This window comes from Apus apus, chromosome 10 (genome assembly GCF_020740795.1).
Source record: "Apus apus isolate bApuApu2 chromosome 10, bApuApu2.pri.cur, whole genome shotgun sequence".
NCBI classification, from domain to species: Eukaryota; Metazoa; Chordata; class Aves; order Apodiformes; family Apodidae; genus Apus; species Apus apus.
Window position 1 is genome coordinate 19,830,875 of NC_067291.1, and position 20,942 is coordinate 19,851,816.

At 49.1% G+C, this 20,942-nt stretch overlaps 1 protein-coding gene across 1 annotated transcript in view; it reads left to right on the forward strand.

Annotated features, from left to right (window-relative positions):
• The window catches only part of SMAD6 (SMAD family member 6), a 41,470-nt gene extending 39,190 nt beyond the window's left edge, over nt 1-2,280 (forward strand). Inside the window, exon 4 of the mRNA XM_051628954.1 lies at nt 1,348-2,280. Coding sequence (XP_051484914.1) covers nt 1,348-1,889 — 542 coding nt within the window. The 3' untranslated portion in view covers nt 1,890-2,280. The remainder of the gene's footprint in view (nt 1-1,347) is intronic.
• Nucleotides 2,281-20,942: the final 18,662 nt, after the last annotated feature.

Below are 20,942 nucleotides of genomic sequence, written 5' to 3' on the forward strand. Positions count from 1 at the left end.
AATAAAATGAGCATTAAACTGAACAGGGGCCATTGGCTGGGTCCTAAAAATTATTTGAACAGATGATGGGGGGAGTAAGCGACTGATCTGGCATTTTTGGGGTGGTTTAGACCTGTGATGGCTGAAGGGGTTGGTGCAAGATGACGAGCATCACCCAGTGAAAACCCCACCCCCTTGTCCTTTCAGTCTCCCTCCCCTTAAATTTGTACAGTTACAACTCAAGTTAAACTCAAAGCTGCTTCATTCAAAAGCTGGTTAATGGGGAGGAGAGCCTGTCCCCCTGCAGGGTCATTTGAGCCTGAAGAGAAGTGGGGCTGTGCTGGAGACCCCGTGTCAGTGGGGTCCCTGAAGCCAAATAACGGCATCAGCCCCGCGCGGTTAATGGGAGGTGACGGCGCGAGGGCAGAGGGGTCAGGAGGCCACGGGCGCCTGCTGCATTGTCAGGGAGCTTAATGTGGGATGGAGCAGGGCTGGCTGGAAGCTCCTTGCTGGAAATCCCAGGGTGGTTTTCTGTGAACTGGTGTGGTAGGAGCAGGAGTGCTGCTTGGCAAGAGGTTAATTCGCCCTCTTTGGGGCTTTTTTAGGCCTGAGAGTTCCCATCTTCCTTCTGGAGGCATCATACACTCTGGAGGCATCATAACTTAAACAGATTTTTGGCAGTCGGCATCCCTCCTGTCTTCCTTGGATGTAATTCCTGGAAAGAAAAGCCATTTCTCATTGTTCTGCAGAGCGTTCCGATGGTTTTGTAGGAGGACATGTATAGTTCATAGCAACTACTGCCCCTCAGCATGAAATGCCTCCTCAGATCTCACGTTCCCCATGGGAACGTCAGCATCCCTGTCAAAGAATATTACATAGCTGAGATAACTGGTCAGTCATCCACGCAATTCATGGACATGCCCTGTGTTACAGCTCAACACAAATTGGCCTTCAAAAAGGGGGTACATCACCACAGCAATGCTGGAGGAGCTTGGGGACCCACCAAGCTCAGGGCTGGCTGGGTTGCAGTGGTAGAATATCTGTAGTGGCTCTTGGTAGTAGTTCTCAGGGTCCTGGCTGCTGGACACAGGATTGGACATGAAATTAGAGGCACTGAGCTCGATTGGACCTGGTGGGTGGTCACCAGCCTTTGCTTGAGCTTGTTTTGTGGCAGCATTTGACGTAATTGAAGGTGGGCTTTGGGTCAGAGATGAGCTTTGGGTTGAAGTTGAGCTTTGGGTTGAACACAAGTTCCATTCCCATATGAGCAAAGCCGGTGGGTGGGACAAGCCATTTGCTTACCCCCCCGTACTGGTCTTTCCCCAGGTGACCACAGCAAACCCTGACTCTTCCTCTGCTTCCCCCCAGATGCCAGCACGTCGCCCGATGCCGTGAAGAGGAGCCATTGGTGCAACGTGGCCTACTGGGAGCACCGGACGCGCGTCGGCCGCCTCTACGCAGTGTACGAACAGTCTGTCAGTATCTTTTATGACCTACCTCAAGGAAACGGCTTCTGCCTCGGACAGCTAAACCTGGAAAACAGGAGCGAGACTGTGAGAAGGACTCGAAGTAAAATCGGATACGGGATTTTACTGAGCAAAGAACCGGACGGCGTGTGGGCCTACAACCGCAGCGAGCACCCCATCTTCGTCAACTCCCCGACACTGGACATCCCCAACTGTAGGACTCTGATCGTGCGCAAGGTGATGCCGGGATATTCCATCAAGGTGTTTGACTATGAGAAGTCCTGCCTCCTGCAGCACGTGGCCGAGCTGGATTACGCCGACGGGCCCTACGACCCCAACAGCGTGAGGATCAGCTTCGCCAAGGGCTGGGGGCCCTGTTACTCCAGACAGTTCATCACGTCGTGTCCTTGTTGGCTGGAGATTCTACTCAGTAACAATCGATAGCAGTCAGCCTCTGACGAGAGGAAAAAGAGGAAAAAAAATTAAAAAAAAAGAAGACACAGACTATCCCAAATATCATCTACCTAGATTTAATATAAAGTTTTATATATTATATGAAAATATATATTATACTTGTAATTATGGAGTCATTTTTACAATGTAATTATTTATGTATGGTGCAATGTGTATATGGACAAAAACCAGAAAATGCACTTTGGCTTATATAATTCTTTCAATACAGATTTTTTTTTTTTTTTTTCTAAAAAGAAAAGAAAAATTATACAGCAAAAATAGGAGAAAGCCCTAATTTTGATGTATGGTTTTTTGAAATATTATTAATACCCAGACAAAAAGCTAATACCAGTCACTCATTGATAATAAAGTATTCGCATTATGGGGGGGGTTTAATTGTCTTTTTTTTTTTTTTTGGCCCCCTGACCGAAGTATGTAGCAGTGTCTGCTTGGTGGTTCTGCAGTCAAGAGGGTTTCCAGAGGGACAACCACTGCCTCCCATCTCAGCCAGGACCCCTTAGAAAAACAGTAAAGGAGTTGCTGGAAGCTGTGGTTGTCTCCAAGAGGAAGGTACATGAGGATGCTCTGAGAGCCAGGGAGCAAATAGAGAAGGTCAGAGGAAAAATCTCCTGTAGTTGTTCTTGTTCAGGGCTCTGTGATCTCTCTGATAACACAAAACACCATGGGGACACGGTGAAGATGAATGTGCATCTGTGTGTGTGTGCAGATGAACAGGTATCAGTGCAAATCCACAGGTGTCAGAGTGGTGGGATGAGCAGAATAGACCACGGCCCAGTTTGCATCATCAGCCTTGCACTGGGGGTGTCTGGGAGTCCAGCATCTCCTGGACGTGTCTGGTGGTTGAGAAACAAATGCTGGTTTTGGACAACTCGTGGTTGGGTGGATCCTCAGCTGGAGACACCGTAGGCTGGCCTGAATTTTGGGAACCTCTCCAGGAACTTGAAGCAAGGCGGAGGTGGGTTGGCTGAGTTGTCTGTGGATTTGGCCTGTAGATCCCCTGGTCTGTCATCCAGGCAATAAACTGATACCGAATTGTTTGGGCAGAACACGTTTGCTCTGATGAGCAGTTGCAAGCCAGAAGTAGCCCTGGTCAAATGAGCTTGTCTCAGCTGATTTACTCTCTCCTGGACATCCTGGATAAAATCAGGCCCTTTGCTGCCCTGGGTGTTGCTGTCAGGGCTGCAGCACCCGGGCTGCTGTGGGCAGGTGGGACGTTGCAGGGCCTGGCTGGGGGAGTGGAGTTAGATCTTGCTGCTGACTGGAGCTGCCAAATCTTAGGGTTATATTCCAAGTCCCTGTACCTTTGATTTTCATGAGCTCCTGGCCTGTGGAGTCTGGTGACTGCAGAAGCACCTCGGCTTGCAGTGCTACAGAAGATGTTTTTGAAGATTACAGCATGAGATGAGCCCTCCTCTGTGGCTCAGAACTTGGAGAGAGAGTAAAACAGGACATAAACTTACTATTAAAAAGCTCTCCTGGTGTGTGTCAGGGTCCTGCATGTTAGGAGCTGGAGTTGGTGTTTGCAGCAGCCACAAGCAAGGATGGGGAAGGTGGGGACCACATCTCCAGGGATGGGAGCTGCATCCCCCCAGGGGAGGGGACCACATCCCTCCAGGGAGCTGCACAGACCTGGGTTGGGCGTCGGGCAGGGACATGAGCAGGGAATGTTGCAATGACATTTCCACAGTCATTTTTCAAATTATAACCATACTTGATATTTAATTGGGACCACATTGGTGGAGTTCATGCAGCACCAGTATTAGCACTTGACATCATTAATTTATGTTTGTGTTACAGCCATTGTTGTCAGGGAACGGTGTCAAAACATGTCACTATCATTTAAAGCCAGCTTTCAAGAGCTTTGCAGGGGTTTTTTTTATCCCCTTTGGATCAGATCCTGCATGTCCTGCCATACCACCTACCTCACTCCCTGTATCACTTTCAGGCAGTCGGTCAAAGGGCCATTTTTATGCTTTTTTTTAATTTATTTTTATTAATGTTATCCTCATTTTAACTGGGAAGAACCAGCCAAAAGCCGAGTTGCATCTCCCTGTTTGCTTTTCTCTTTCCCAGCTTTTCCTACCACCCCCCAGAAGGTTTCTGCATTCACGTCCTGAGTTGGCTGCTGCCTTTCCCTCTGTCCTCCTTCTCTTCACACACACAGAGCAAGGCCATCACTGGTCATTTTCTACCATCTTTTAGACAAAACAGCACCAAGGGTGGACATTGTTTGCCACCAAAGGCCTCGTCCCTGTACCCACAGAAGCTCTCCCTCAGGTGCCATTGATTTTTCCTGATTTAACTCCTTGCATGTGTGGTGTGCTCAGGTGCCTCTCAGATCCATGCCAGATTTCCATCAGCAGAAGGATTTTTGTGGGTCAAAATATGAGGGTTAACTTCAAGGTTTCCCTCATGCAATCCACTGATGGGGCTTCATTTATTTTTTTTTTCCCCTTTATTTCTTACTACTCATGTGCTTCCCCAGGAATAAATCCAGAGTTTTAGTTCAGTGGTCAGCAGAGCTTTAAAGGGAATAATAACAAAGGGTTTTACATTGAGGCAATAAGACATCAGGTATTTTCTGTCCCATTTCTCCCCGTAATCATTCAAACTCGGGGCCCTTTAAAGAAACTTTAGGCCTTCCAGAGTATTAAAGTCTGCCCTGGACCCTCACAAAGTTTAGCTGTGCAGTGCCTCATACCAGGTTTGAACCCAGGGGGCTGTTGGGTGGCTATAAGTTGGCACTTGGGGTGGAAAGACAGACGATTCTTTCCCTGCCCGGGTTTGCAGGAGCAGCTGAGCCTCGTTAGGCCTGGCTGATGACCCAACGAGCCTCTCCTGTGTGTGCACCCGCAGCTGCAGGTGTTTGCTCATCTGCCCCGGGCTCTAAAAACAAGATGGCCCCCAGCTCCTGGCTGCCAGCTCCTGGTCTCCTCTGAACATGATGTCTTCTTGGAACAGTTGTGGTCTTCCAGTACCTGAGGTAAGTGCCATGTTATTCCTTAAAGTTCTGTCTGGGGTTACACCAATTTAAGGGCAGAAATGGGAACGGTTTCTTGGTAGGGGGTGCTGGGCTCTTTCTACCCAGTCTGTGCTTGGACTGAGCTCCTGATGCTGCTCTGGGTGCTGCAGGGTTTTGTGTGGTTGCTTTTGAGCTGGAGCTGGTTTAGCCAGGAAGGTTGTTAGGTCGTTCTGTGACTGCTTGTATCCCTGAGAGCTTTTTTGGAGGCCTGTTGGGCAGAGGAGCAGGGAAGTGCTCTTTTGTTCTGTAGTTGTGCCGGGCTGCTCATTGTGCTGCTGCAGGGGGTCAGACTGAGCTGAAGGACGTGGATGTGGCACCACTTGGTAACATGGCAGGATCCCTGTGATGGTCAGAGGAGGCCCAGGGGCAGCAAAGCCCTCTTTGCACCTGTGCTGAAGGGCTTCAGCAATCCCCTGGGCTTGGTGCTTGTTGCAGCTCCCCAGCTCTGTGTACAGAGAGGCTGTAGTTTTGTTGTGGGATGGAGGAATTATTGCAGGGGTTTGGTGCCTCAAATGATCTTAAACCAGTGAGTCTCACCTGTCTGAGGCTGGGCCTCAGGTGGAGCTTCCCCAGACCACAGCCCTCAAATTTCCTTGTGAAGGAGGAGTAAGATCTTGATGCTGCCAAGGAGCCTGAGATCAATGGTGTGACTTGCCCTGGCTGCTTTATGGATCATCTGTGGAAGTGGTGGGACATGGAGATGTTGTTCCAAGGTGGTTCTCAGGTAGCAAAACTCTCTGGACATCTTTCTTGGGGTGTTACAGAGATTGAAGGTGGCACAGTCTGATTCTGGCTCCTCTGGGCCAAATGCACCCAAAGGCAGCTTGAGTGGAAATGCTGAATTAATAATTCTAGTATTGGACCCAAGACCTTATGGGCTTTGATTTGTGGAGTGTGTTTATTAGACAAGATCCTCCTAATTTGTGTAATGCTGCATTTTAAAGCTGTCAGTGCAATGGGCTGATGAGAAGCAGCCAGTTGCTGCTGGGAAGTCCCAGAGGCTGCTGCTTCTCCTGCAAGATGTTTGTCATCCCTGTCCTTGGCATTCATTGCTGCTATGACTGAGAAATGCTTTCTACCAGCCAGAACAGAAAAGACAGGAATGCTAGAAGGAGCCATGTTCAGCTCCTTTTGAAAAGTGAGGCCAGGATCCTGTTGCGGGACAGGTTTTGCCACAGTTCTGCAGGGCCTGTGGGTCTTTAGACCTTAGTGGTCCCTCTTGGTATTTTATCCCAGCAGTTAAAATGCAGGAGACTTGTTCAAGGCATAATTAAAAGCTCAGAATTGCCCCCCATGTCCATGTGGGCAAGGGGGGGGAAGAAGCCCTCCCTGTTGGTGCTGAGGAAGGAGCTGGAGGTTTGTCTCAGGGTGTGATGCTGCTTGACTTTGTGATCTTTGTAAGTAATGGAACATCTGTAGCTCTTTGTGTGGGGTGTGAATTAGTGTTTTGAACATTTTAAATATAAATATTTAACAGAGCAGCAGAGTTGTTGAAGTGCTGGTGCATGTACCTGCCCTTCCTAAAACTTCAGTGGGTCCCATAGGCTCAGGCTTTCTGCCAGCTCTGGAATTGTCACTGCAGGTGACAACTTCAAGCCAGCAGGTGAGACTGAAAGGGAGGAAGAGCTTGAAGAGCTGCCCAGGACACGGTGTGGTCCTGGCTCAGAGGGTGAAGCAGCGTGTGGGTGAAGCTGCTGCTTCCCTGCTGCCTCCAGGGGGTGGGAAATAAGCCTCAGGAGCTGGGGGGGGGGGCGGATTGGTTTTTTTTGCTGGCAAATGCCAGGACCCAAAATCAACTGTTTTGACTACAACTTCTGTCTGTAAACGGCCGTGGGGAGGGAGCTGCTGGCTGGGGCTGTGCAAAGAGCTGCTGGAGCCCCGTGGTGCTCCAGGGCTTGAGTGGGGCTGGTGGTGAATCTGCTGCTTCCTGGTTGTCCTACCTGGTTTTTAAGCTGTTTTCCAAGAAACTGGATGTGGGATGGCTGTGGATCTGTGCTGGGGGATGAGGCACCCTGGTGCCTTCACCCCATGGTGTTCCTCCTGCCCCTTGTCTGAGCTGTTTGGGAACAGGAGCTGCCTCATGGCTGAACATGAATTGAGTCTGACAGATGGTCAACATGGACCACAGCCTTCCTAGAAAGCAAAAATCAAGATTTATCTCCGTTTCCCCTCACTTGAGGTGGACTGGTGATGCCCATGGTGACTGCTGAACCTGGTGATGCCCCAGCGAGGAAGGTGTGCTGGGAATGGCAGGGCACAGCAATGGGGTCTGCAGCACCCCTCCATGTTGGTGACACAACCCCTGCCCCAGCACCCCAAGAGTGGGCCCAGGAGCTTGTGACACAGCAGTTAACTGTGGGGCATCCAGAGGTATTTCCTGTAAATAACTCCTGCTATCCTCAAAGGTCCCGCTTCCCGTTGGGTGTGCGGTGCTCACTGGGCTGTGGATAATCCTCTCTATATTCCTAATTTATGGATGTGCTGGGGTGATGCACAAAGTAGCATCTGTGCTATATACACTGTGGGAACAACCCAAAATTGCTCTGAAACTCGACTGGCTTACAATTATATTGGATTCTATTAAATTAAAACACATAGCACATATATTACACAATAAACCACAGCTATTTCATGGATCAAATTAAGTTTTATTTGGGCAAATTACAACCTTTCTTACAGTTGGGCCTTTGTGAAACCATTCCTTTTTAATAAAAGCAGGCATTTTTGGCAACTGCTCTTACTGTGCATTCCCAATAATTGCATATATTGTTGCTATTCTTTCTGGGATATATGTGGCTAATTATCTTCTCCTCATTAGGATAGGCTTAAATGAGTAGTATCTTCCCTTTCCTTCTTCCCCCACCCCTCCCTTCTGCTGGAATTTCTTATTACTTTCCATTTTTATTAGCTTGGCTATGGAAGTCAGCAGGAAAAAAAAAAAAAATCTTGTTTAAAAGCTGGAGTGCCTCTCCCAGCATTTCTTGGGGAAATGGGATTCCTGCAGCCACCCTTCAGCCCCAGCTCAGAGGGGTGCAGGTTTTGGGGGACAAAACTGAAAAAGAAACCTCTGAGAAATGAGGTGAAACCTGGTATGGGAATGAGGGGGGGTGTAAAATGCATCCCAGTTGGGGAGGCTCCTCATTAAATCAGTGTTTTGTTCCTGTTAAAGCCTTTTCTGGCACAGGGACAGCAGAGGGTGGGGGGTGGTGAGGTGATTTGCCAGGCCCTGGGAAATGGCTGTTGTGGTGGCTCATCCTCACGTAGGTTTTGCTAAAAGGCAAGTAAATATTGATAGGTAAATAGAAAGTAAAAAATGGCAGGGATGGACAGAGAGGTTGGTTTCCTTAGGAAACTTGGTTAACAAATAAACCCCAGCAGCTGCTCTGCAGTTCTGAGAAGAGCTGCTCTGCTGGTTTTCCTGCCTCTTGCTTTCCGTTTGCTGTCAGGCTGTGTGTGCTTAGAGCTGCTGACATTTTCTGGGAATCATTTTTCCCACAGTATTTTCAGCCTGGACCAGGAAACAGAGGAAATGTCCTAAGTGCAGTCTTCCTTGAGTAGCATCAGGGTGACTTCTAGACCAGTGAGACAGAAACAAACAGCAGAACACAGCACCCAAGCTTCCCAAATCTGAAATGCTCCATGAATTTTAGGCTTGGATTTCTTCAGGCAGCAGGATCTGGGGGGTGGGAAGGGTGCTCAGCCTCTTGGCTGGCTGGGACAGAGCTGATGGAGCTGTTGCTGTAGAAGTCCTAGCACATTGCATAAAACTTCGAGTCTTTTTTTGTCAGTTTTCCAAATCCTTCTGGGCACCATTGTCAGAAGATGAACAACTGTTACAAAGCCTCCCCAGATCCCATCTGGATGCTGTTTATGGGATTGTGTTTGGCATGATGGCATCTGTGGTAGGGGGTTAGCCCTGGCTATGGGAATTGTCCTGGGGATGCCAGCCTGCCTACTTGAGGGCCCTGGACTGGTGGCATCTCCCCATCCTGCTTTCAGCTCAGGGTTCTGATAAAGGCTCACTGGCATTAATAGTTTCCCTGGTGCTTTACAGCTGCTGCCAAGTGTTTGCTCAGAGGCTCCTCCTTCATGTGTTGGTGCTTTCAGCTCCTTCTCTCCTCAGCTCCCTGGGGTGGGACAGCCCTGTGGGTGCAGGGAACCTCCACCCACAACCTGATGGTTCTGTGGTACATGTGATGGGACAGTCTGGGTCCTCCCCTGTTCATGCAGGGAGTGGGCATTGACCTGTAACATGGGAAAGAGGGAGTGGGATTATTCCATCCAGATAGAAGATGCAGAAATTGTCTTTATTGATCCATTGTTTTCAAATAATGGCGACTATCTCTAACCTGTTGCCTGCTTCCCAGGATGGGGTTCCCCATTGCTACTGTGATGTAGTGCGTGACTGTGGGGCAGGAGATGGTGGCATTTGCCGAGTCCCCAGTGCCTCTGCACCAGGGACACATGGTGGGGCAGGAACCAAATGAAATGGCCACAAAACTTTTCTCGTGTCCTGCCTGTGTGGCCACAGTTTTAGGCAACAGTGGAGGCTGTGTGTTTTGGTTGCAGTGGCAGGAGGTGACATCCTGGCTCTGTCCCCAGGCTGTGTGATCCAGCCTGGCATCACAGGGAAGAGTGATGGGAGAGAAAGGGAAGGGTCCCCAGAGCAGCCTGGCTTGGGGGTTTGGAGGGAGAAGATTGTGTCTTGTCCCTGGTGGTCTCTTTCATCCAACACCTGTGCCTTCTAGCATCTTCAACTTGGGTTGCATGTTTTAAGGTGGGTGATGTTCTCCATCTCAATGCTGGGCTGAGTCAGGTTGTGGTGGGACAGCATTTGGGACGTGAGGCTTTACAGGCAGATAGTAGGAACTGCTCTGGGGAGCTAACTGAAACCCTGGCTGTGGTTAAACACCATCATCTGAAAGGCTTTTTGTGGAGCATGTGCTGGGCCTCCTCCCGTGGCAGCAGGGATATCTGACACGCTGCTGTGTTCACTTTGGGGACACAGAATTGAAACCACAACCCATTTCTGGGGCAGAAACACGATGTGTGTGAAGTGCCTCCTCCCAAAGGATGCTGGGGAGGGGGAAGGGTGAGAAGAAAACCCCCACCAGTCTCTGGAAATTGCTTTCCTTCCTCTTCTCCTTCCAAAATAGCATAATCAACAGAAATTAACTTTGCAATGCTGTTAATTTTGAAGGTCTTGCATGCCAGGCTTGAACACGCAGAGCTCAATGGAGCAGGCGCTGGGAACAGTTAATTATTACCCAAATGGTGTCTGAGTTAGTCTGAAAGGATTGAAGAATTATGAAACTGTAACGAGGGAGGCCTGTTCCTGGCACACACTGATGTGATTCAAATGCTGGGGAATTCAGTGTGTTTTTTCTTCTGAGGGCTTTGTAAACCAGCCGATGGTCCAGATCGTGTGGTGGGGAATTGAGTGGGACCACCAGTCTGGGGGAGCTGATGCTGTAACAGCTTCTGCAGTTCTGTCCCAGCAGCTGTTTAAAAATAGCTTTGAGTCAATAATTAACCCATTGTTCCTTAAAACTCTCAAGTGTGTGAATTTCTGGATGCAATGGTTTGGTGCTGGATCTGTAGGAGAAGCTCTTTGGCCCTGCTGCAGCTGGGACCTCACAGTGGCCCTTCTCTCTGCTCTCCTCTGCAGAGGTTTGTGTGTAGTCTTTGGACCCACATGTCCAATTTTCACAGGAAAGGGATCTGCTTCCCTATAAAGAGCTCTTTGGCCTTGGAAAGACCAAGAAAAAACTGTTTCAAACATTAGAGGTTGTGGCAGAAACTCCTTAGTTTTTTGTGCTGAAAATCTGAGTTTTGCAGAATCCCCCTTTGTTTCACCTTCAGACTATGTCCAGTCTATTCTGGATCTTAACCTGTTTGTGCCTGCCTGGGAAAAAAGAGATCATGGTGCCTCAAGAGCTTCTACTGTCTCCAGACATCGTGGTCTGTACATGAATGGTTGGGATTTGGCTTTTTTCAAGCAGAATTGCAGTCCCACATCTCTAATAGGTGAAGGTGGCCAGTCTTGTCAATGACAAGAAGCCTCTAAACATGATTTGATTTGAAGAGTCATTTGAACATGGGTTGGCCTGCTGTGATCTTTGTCTTGAGCTCAGCTCACTTTCTCCCAGTTCAAGTCTTGGAAGTATCATCAATAAATAAAGCTGGGAACTGATGCTTATGATGGTTTAGAAATCATTTGGTGACCAATGTCCTGATGTTCCTCTTCAAGCTGACTCATGAGCCGAGGCCCTCTCCAGTTGCTCACAAGCATCCCCCAGTCTGGACTGTGCTGTGACACCCTTTGGGAGCTGAACCCTGGGCATGGAAAACTTGAAAAAGCTTTTTCCTCCTACTCGTGTTTTTTCTTGGTTCTTGTGAAAGGAGTTAAGTGTGTGGGAATGTTCTCTAGTCTTGGGGGTTTGATGCCTTTCTTTCTAAAGTCTCCTTCATTCTTCCCTCCCTGCATTCATCTGGTTTTTACTTGCTTCTCTTGCAGGTTTTCAAGGCACAGTTGCACATAGATGGTCACTAAAGCTCTTCTGCTTTGCTCCAAATGTTTCCCCCCAGAAAAGTCCCTTCTGAGTTGTCCTTCTGGTGCATACAGTGAACAGCACATGATTCCCCCTCTGGTCATTGGTTCTGGTATTTCTCAAGGCCTGATCCTTCCTCTCTTCCAGATGGTTCTGTGCCCTACAGGGCCTGTGCTCTGCTCCAGAAAGTGACTGGGAGGAGCCTTTGACATGACTGACCTAAAGTACTTCTGAAAACTCTGTTCTTCCTGGTGTGTCTGTGTAGGCTCAGTGACAGACTGCTCAGGTGCTGGATTGGAGCCTCTTGGACATGCCAAGGAACAGGTTCCTTGGAGAAACAGCTTTGACACTGGAGTCTGCCATCTGCCTCCATGGGTTATGATACTTGGCAAGGGGGAGTAGAAAGTGGTTCAGCTGCATGAGGTGTCACCTTAGTTCATTGGCAAAGCTTCCCTAACCTTTAGGTTGGAAAAAACCACCATGAACTATGTAAAGTCAGTTATAGGCTGATGTGAGGGTGGTGAGACCCTGGCCCAGGTTGCCCAGGGAAGCTGTGGCTGCCCTATCCCTGGCAGTGTTGAAGGGCAGGTTGGATGGGGCTTGGAGCAGCCTGGGCTGGTGGGAGGTGTCCCTGCCCATGGCAGGGGGTTGGAACTGGATGGTCTTTAAGGTCCCTTCCAAACCATTCTGTGATTCAAAGGTAAAAGCATGGACACAAATTTACTTGTTAGCACCACTGTTTTGAGACAAGCTGGGCAATGTTCTGTTCTCTTCTCTAGACCTGCTGTTGATGATGTATCCCTCAGGTGGATCAAGGAGAGGGGAGCATTTAGAGGCTGATGTTCATGTAAAGCTCTGACACCACAAGGCATCACGTGTACACCAGGTCACTGTACCACAGGCCCTGTGGCCAGAGGTGGGTTTGGGCTGCAGTTGGGGTAGTCTTGTTACTGATCTGCCACTTTGCTGTGCAGCCTCATGTTGCTCAATGCTCAGGCTTGGCTGATGGCCCCAGGTGTGGTGGAGGTGACACCAGCAAACTGGGAAGCATGAGAGAAGAGCCCTGAGCTCACCATAGAGTTGCACCAGTGTTGAGGGACTTGGTCACCCAAGGAGCTGTGATCCCCCTGTCCCTTTGTGGCATTGATTTCCCACCATGGAGGTTGTTTCTGAGGACTGGGAAGTTCCTCTGGGAAGGCTGGTGGTGCCAAGACCCTTCCTGCCTGCCCCAAACATCCATCCTGGTTGAGCAACACAGGTCAAGGTCAGCATCTCTCTTTGAGACTCTGGCTGGGTGCTTCCACTCCAAAGAGGTCACTTGTGCCAAAGCACGCAGAAAAATAGCTCAGCAAAGTAGAACCTCTCTTTGAGTTGCCTTTATTTTTTTAATTAAAAAGAGAGAGAGGAGGAGAACCATCAAAATCAACCCTCTGCCCCCAGAAATCCTGCCCTTGTCTGGGAGTATTGAAAACATCCCAGAGCTGGGACCGTGCTCGTGCTCCTCAAGGTTGAAGGAGGATTTCTGCCAAGACACTGACCCCTTGTGGCTCTTGCAAACGTCTTTGCATCTTTTAAAAAATACATTGAAAACCAATTTTCTTTTGGTACTTCACGTTGTCCCTTGCAATCCAGAACTGCCCAAAGATTTCTTATGAAACGGAGGCTCCAGGGTGATTTATGACATTCCAGCTGAGCCGCGTTGTGCGCTGCTTACAAATTGCAAAGAGATTCCATGGGACATAAGCTCCAACCAGCACGGGATATATGACACTGCAGGGAAAAGGGGAGCTTAAAACCAGCTGGCCAACTGTAACAACTACAGCCCCTTCTCTTTGAGGAGATGATCTACATCTGGGTTTAATACAAAACACGATGGACTGACACCAGGGTTTGGAATATCTTATACAAACTGGAGGATTTGTGCTTGTTTTTTTTCCAGAGCTGCAGCACTGCTTTCTTCAAAGTTATATTCATTTTTTCCTGTTGTTTCTTCACGTGTTAGCAACTCCTTGGTCAGCTTTCTGAAGTGCTGGGGGTTGTTTCTCACAAGTTTCCAGAAGAAGGGCTTCTTCAGGCTCTTCGAGTGTTAAGGCTTGAAAAAGGCAAAGCTGCAGCACCATCTGTGGAGTTGTGGAGCTAAATTGGCCACCTATAAATATTGCCCAGATGTTAATAGGAAAAAGGAATCTGGAACATATTATCAGGGAGGATGTGTCGTCTTTGGAGTCAATCCCTCCCATGGAGACCCCTCCTCTAGCTGTTAATGACTGTGCTTCTCCAGGAGAAGTCATGGTGTGGTGGGTGTGGTGAGTGTGGCATATTTTAAGGACACCTCTTGCAGCCTTCCGCTCAGTAGGATCTCCTGGTCAGCTGGATGCTATGGGTTGTAAAGCCCTGTTGTTGTTCTGAAGATGAACCCAGTGGAGCTCTGCTGGTCGACAGAATCGGTCTAAAAATCTTCTGCCACCCACACAGCTGTGTACTGGTCAGGTCTTGGTAGTGAGCAGGGGGAGCTCGTGAACTGGCAAGATCCCTTTCAAGCACTTAAATCTAAGAGGACAGCAAAGCTTCTGCATGAGCAGTCTTATATTTTGGTTTGTTAGCAAGTCCATGACATTTTTATTCAATTCTTTGTTGGGCAACAGACCACTTAGCCCTGTTTTGTGCTCTGGTCTGGGTGAGCACTCAGATCTGAATCCTGTTGTGAATATTTAATGACAAGTCTAGAATTTCTTATGGTTTTGGTATAAATTAGCTGCTAGGACTGACTAATCCTGACGTACCCATTTCTAGTAAACACTCCTTGAAGTCTGAATCCAACTTCCCTTTTCCTCAGACTTCACAGCCTGTGTCTCTGCTTCCCTGTCAGTGTTCCTGGGAAGCACCTAGAAGTATCCACTGAGTAGAAATCCTGCTTTCTAGTAGCTGGTGGCAGAAGTCCCGGCACCTCCAAACCCTCTGCGAGTCCTGCAGTTTGGGAGGGGGCAGGTTGCATCCTTCCTGCTCCACCTCAGCCTCTTGCATCTGGGACCTGTGCCTTGGGTAGGTGCAACCACCCAAGCTGAGCTTCTCACCCTTGAGCTTCAAGGGACAAAATTTTGCAAGCCTGTCCCCACAGTAATGGTGCTTTATCTCACCTGTGGGCCAATGCTTGGGTGGCCAAGTCCTTGTACCTCTGTGGTTGGTACAATCCAGCATGTTCCCAAATCTGGGTTCAGGCCAGGGCACTCTAGCTCCTAGAAGATCCTGTTTCATTCACCTTTTTAGGACTCATTGGGCCAAAGTGTGCTTTGATGTCTGGCAGTTTGGCCTCTGGCACACCCCGTGGTCTGGCCTGGGAGAAGTGCTGGGAGGACAGAGTGTAAATTATAAATTTCTGCAACATCAAATAGTCATGGCTGAGCCTCCCTGGTTGTGAAATACCCACATGGCTTCTGAGATGCTAATTAGTGATGGACAAACCAGAGGGAAGAAAATAAATCCCTTTGCACTCTCTCTGGGGTTAAAGAAAGTTCAGCTGACTTTCTACTCCCCTGCCCCTCTGTTTTTCCCTTTGGTGCAAGCTCTTCTCATCCAGGTTCCAGCAGGGTTGGGATGTGAAGCTGTTGAAGCCCTGGGGGAGGCTGTAGCTGTCGCTGCAGGATTTCCAAACCAGGCTAGAACAAGCCAGGAACCTAAATCTGAGAGAGCCTCCTTTTTTTCAGGCAAGTAACTTCTCTTCAAGGGATTGTAAAACGAAAATGATACTTTGAATGTTATGATCTCTAAAAGATTCCTGTGTTGTCTTTTTTATGAGGCAGGAGATATCTGGAGGTGGCCCTTGCTTGGGGAAGGGGAGGTCAGTGATGGGGCTGTCACCACCTCCTGTCCTGTGACCATCTGAGGAGATGTGTGGGCAAAGAGGTGGAGAAGTCTAAAAACAGGTCTCTGAGCCATCTTCTGAGGCAATTCCAGATCTTATTAGAAGCAGGAAAGACTGGATGTCACAAGGGATCCCAGTCTGAAGAGGCTGTATTTCTGGTTGAGCCTTTCTTTGGAGCTCTGGGTAATGGATGGGGCTGGAGGTATTTGCATCAGAAGACCTGGTTTCCCCATCTCCAAGCCTTTTGATGTTCCTGAGCATATGCATGCTTGGAGATGGACTTCTCTGTGTAGTAGTGCACTGTGGAGCTGGCAGCAACAGCCAAATCCAGAAGCTAGTAATTAAACCTGTTCATCTTCTTGTTGTGATTGTGGTGGGTTTGGGTGAAATCCTGATGAGTTTTAGTGTGAGAGCATCACTCCTGTGGTTGAACACAGGCTGGTTGGTAGGTTCATTTGGAGCCAGAAGAGATTACTTTGGGTCCAGGCTGACTCTTCTCCAACCTTTGTGCTTGGTGGACCTTCAGGACACTGGGGAGCACTAGCAGTGGGCAATGCTGCTGTGGGTGCTTGCACCAGCTCCCCAAGCATCCTGCCCTCATGAGGAGTCTGACCCTTCCTGCAACAAACCCTCGTTGGGTTTTGTCAGGCTGAAGCACCTGTCAAGCAGGTCCTGTACCCTTGGGTAGCTGATGACAATGTGCAACCTTGTGGTCTTGCCTTAAACAGGTTTGAAACAAGCTGAGCTAATTCAGGCCAAGGTGTGAGAGTGATCTGGAGGCGTGGGGAGCATCCCCAGCTCCTCTTTCTCCTTGGGGCCTGGTCCTGCTCATTAATGGGAGGCTGGTGAATCAAGGCTGCTGTGGCTTGTTTGAACTGTGGGGCTGCTCTGCTTGCACATGTCTTCTCCACTTTGAAGGTTGGGTCACTTTTCAGTTGGTGTCAGAAATGGAGGCTCTCCTGATCTGCAGAGCCTACCGAGGTCTCCTCTCCTTGCTGTGTAAAAGACCTTTCAAACAACTCCCAAGGTCTCCCAGGGCTTCTCTTCTCCTGAAAGCTGAATTGCCTGTTGGTTTTGGAGGCCCTGAGCTCTCCCTGGCAGCCTTCCACACATATATTTAGAAAGGAAGATCATACCTTCCATCTCAAAAATAACCAAACCTTATGACTTAATTTAGAGCACGAAAATTAAAAGCTCCCTCTTGAACTGCTGAGCTGTTCAGGCTCCTGCAGCCTCTTGCTTGCTCATCAGCTGTGGAGTTTTCCCACTTTTCTGTAGGTTCCTCTTGGTCAGGTTTGGGCATCTTGTGATTATTTAGGAGCAGGACTGGGAACCGTGTCCCCATGCCTATTCTCTACCTCCACTGGCTTCTGTTGGTGTCTTGAGCATTGGTGTCAGACCTGGAAACTCATCTCATGGGAGACTCTTCGCATTAGTAGCAGATGGTTCTAAAAAAAATTGTAAGTTAAAGTGTCTTTTGATTAATAATGGAGCTTTACACTTTCTGTAGGCTTTCTGGGGCACCATCAGTTATGTCTGCACACCACTAGTAAGTGGGCTGGAAACCTGAGAAACCTGTGTCATGGCATAGAAACTATCTCTACAGGCAGCAGCAGTGTCCTTGGCACAGGCTGGATTTTGGTTCCTTGCTCACACAGATGGTTGTCTCCTTCAGCAGTTTCTGCTCACATAGATTAAGAGCCAAGCCAGCTCTGAGCCATGGCAGGGGCAGGACACCTGTTTCCCACCTTGCCTCTTGCCATGGCTTGCTGGGCCAGCTTAGTCCAGCTGCTCAGTTAGTTATCTGTTTTTGGTTGTAAATCTGAGAAGTTTTGGTTTGGGTGGTTCAGACTGGAGAAGAGAAGGCTCTGGGGAGACTTAGAGCCTGAAGGGGTTCCAGGAAAGCTGGGGAGGGGCTTTTGAAAAGGGCCTGGAGTGGTGGGATGAAGAGGAACAGTTTCAAGCTGAAAGAGGGAAGATTGAGATGACATCTGAGGGAGAAATTCTTGCTGTGAGGGTGGTGAGACCCTGGCCCAGGCTGCCCAGGGAAGCTGTGGCTGCCCCATCCCTGGCAGTGTTGAAGGGCAGGTTGGATGGGGCTTGGAGCAACCTGGGCTGGTGGGAGGTGTCCCTGCCCATGCAGGGGTTTGGGACTGGATGGTCTTGAAGGTCCCTTCCCACCCAAGCCAGTTAGGGATTTTAAAAGCTGAAACCTTAGTACTGAGCTGGGGTTCCTCATTTCCCTGCTGCCCCGGGTTTGTCCCTGGTGCAGATCAAGCACAATGTTTGGTAGCAACATGGGGCTGTTTGGGCTTGGTTTGTGATCCATAAGCCCTGGAGACAGGCAGAACAGAGCTGCTGGGTGCTGCTGGGATACAGGCTTTCATTTCACTCCTTGAGGCTCAGCCTTCCCTGTAGCTGCTGATCACACTGCATTTTTGAATATATTTTTTTTCCTTACTCTATCAGCTGGATTATCTGAAGTGCCCTCTGAGTGATTGCAATGTTGAAAGGCCCCAGAGTTAATTGGCATTAAGAAGGGTGCAGTGTTATGAGGTGTGCCTTGCTGTAACAATCTCCATTTTGGTGTATTTACTCTGCACTACTGAGCAAACACGGAGATAAAAGAAGGTGGAATTAGCACTTCTCTTGCCTGCACTAAAGCCAAGCGGTGTTATTTTCTTTTCTGTGGGTTTAGGCCTAAAAGTAGCTCAGGTATGTGCAAGTTTAAACAAGAGGAACCAGGGCCCCATTAAAAATTACTCTCTCCTGGATAATATTCAACACAGGATTAATAGTAAGGAGGCTGATGTCATCTCCAGGCTCCCGTGACCCTTCGCACTCCTTGAGCAGGTTGCTGAAACGAAACGTTTGTTACCCAGAAGACTTTTCCCGCTGGAAAATGTGATGGTGCCCTCCTCCCACGAGTGGAGGGAGGGGTGTTTGGAGCTGTGTTCCACATCGATGGGGTATTAGGAGCTTAACCTGAGAAACCACCTTCTCCAAAGAATATCCCTGCTGCTGCGAACTGGGGTGCCATGCAGGTGGGATCAGGGGAGGTTTAGGTTGGATATTAGGAAACATTTATTTCTACTGGCAGGGCTGTCAGGCCCTGGCCCAGGCTGCCCAGGGCAGTGCTGGAGTCACCATCCCTGGAGGGATTTCAATAGCCATGTAGATGTGGTGCTGAGGGACATGGTGTAGTGGTGCCCTTGGCAGGGCTGTGTGGACTTGATGACGTTAAAGGTGTTTTCCAACCAAAATGGTTCTATCAGCAATGCTGCTAGGGCCCAGCACTGTTCATGTAGAAGGTCTCTTGCATTTTCACATGAGGTTTTATCTCCCCAGCTTGGGCTGGGCTCTGAAACCTGGTTTGTCCTTCGAGGGCTTGGATGAGTTGTGCTCTGCACTGTGCCAGCCTGGCTGCTGCCAAACCAGCCTGGAGACGGGCTGGATCAGACCCAGGTGTCATTCTAGGCCTTGAGGTTATGACCAGGTCTCTTGATAAGGCATTGGGTGTGCCATGCAATAATTATATAGCAGCTCTCATCTCTGGATCTTGACAAACATTAATTGGTGGATTTCATAAGATCAGTTAACTGGTTTTCCCCGTGCCCGTGGGGACAGGTGGATGTGACAGCTCTGCCCTGGTGCACGTCTGCCTGTGGTGGTGTCAGTGCCAGAGCCCTCCTTCCCTTCTGGCCTTGTTCACACCAACTTTCACTCCAAAAGCATGAAGGTGCATTCAAGTTTGTCAGGTTTATATCCCAGGTATAAATATTCACCCTTGTGCCAGGTATGAATGACTTTGCTGGTGATGCTGCTCCAAAGGGTGGGTGGGATAGTCCCCAAACCCCTGTCCCACAGGTGGGGAGGTTGAGGTGAAGCTTTGGCTGGCAGAGTTTGCTGCAGGAGTGATAGCCCTTGTTAGGTCTTGGGGGAATGGTTTGTTGTGTGTGGCTCTAGAAGGTCCATCAGCCCCTGTGTGGGAACTAGAAGATCTTTGAGGTACCTTTCAACTCAAACCATCCTGTGACTGTGGAGCACCCAGAGCACAGTTATCCCAATTCCACAGCTTGGGCTTTAGGAGTGTGGCCAAGGCTTGGGGAGGGACTGTGGATGGGTCTGAGCTGCTGAGCCAGGAGCCACCTCGCTGGGACATGGGCTCTGTGGCCTCCCCTGGACACCTTCCATGGGCCTTGTGTGGAGATGGACTGGAGATGTGCCCAACAGAAAAATGTCAGGGGACAAGTTGTGCCTGTTTTCCCAAAATCAGCTCTGAAACAGCCTGCAGGGAACAGAGCTGCTTCTTCCAGTTTGTACCATCAGCCCTAAGCTCCTGGGGCCACAACCCCTGCCAGGACAGAGCCACGGGTGGCCTGGAATGGGGCAAAAATGCTCCTTTTCTGTGCCCTGCAGACCAGAGGCTGACCTTCCTGTGCTCTGTTGGGTTTGAGGAGGGGGTTTTGCAACTCATCCCCTTTCTGCAGCACTACTCGGGCTTCCTGCAAGGTGCATTATCTCACCCAAACACTGTTTCACTTCACATGGTCCTATGTGAAGGTTAATCCATTTTGAATGATCCTAAAAGAGCTGCTTTTGCACCTGCAATGATGTCTTTTTAAGAATTAAAATTAAATATTAGGTCTTGCAGTGATGCATTTAAGTACTTTTAAGTATCACCCAAGGCTCCCAGAGGAACCAGCTTTGGTGTGACCTTTTCTTGAGGTTCTATTCTGCAGAAAATGCTGAGGAAAGTACTGCTAATGATTAATCAGCACCAAAGCCTCTGTCTTAACCCCTTGGGCATGTGGGCAGCAAATATTTTAACCCTTGAATAGCACAAGTGTCTAAAGAGGTTTGATTGTAGACTGGGATATAAAATAAATGGCACAGAAGATCACAGGGTAATGGGAGGCCAGATTGGTGCAGGTTAGTGTAACAGTGGTGAGAAGCACCAGCACTAAGACCAGTCAGCTCTGCTGTGTCATGGAGTGCTGAGACCCTTGGGTGTGCAAAGGAGAGGTGGGATCAGAGCTCCTGAGCTGTGGCAGTGGTGGGCTTGAAATCCTGTTGCTCTTTTCTTCATAAGCAGCATAACGGTGGTTTATCTCTCTAGGAAAATACAGTTGGGACCTGCAGAGCTGTCCCCTTTCACAAGGGCTTTCAGAGCCAGGCTTGAGAGATTGCCTCTCTCTGCTTAGCTGGGGTTTGACCTTCTGTGCTCATTATTGCAATTAGCTCTCAACAGCTGACATCTGCAGGGGAAAGTTGGGCTGTTTCTAAGGGAAAATCCTCCTCATTATGGAAGAAATATCCTCGATTTCTAATGCAGGCTTTGGCAGGTTGAGGTGGAAAGGCAGAGGATGGGGCAGAGCCCCCATCACAGGGAGGGATGCTGGAGAAGTCTGTGTGTAACCAACAGCAGAGCTGTCTCCTCAAGGGAACTGGAGGCTGAGATGGGCCTAGCAGCGATCATTTATGCTGGAAACAACCCCTCTCCAGCCATGTTTTGGAAAAGGATCCCTGAAAAGTTGCTCTTGCCCTGGTCAGGGTGGTGCTGGTGTCCTGTGGTGGCAAGGATGCTA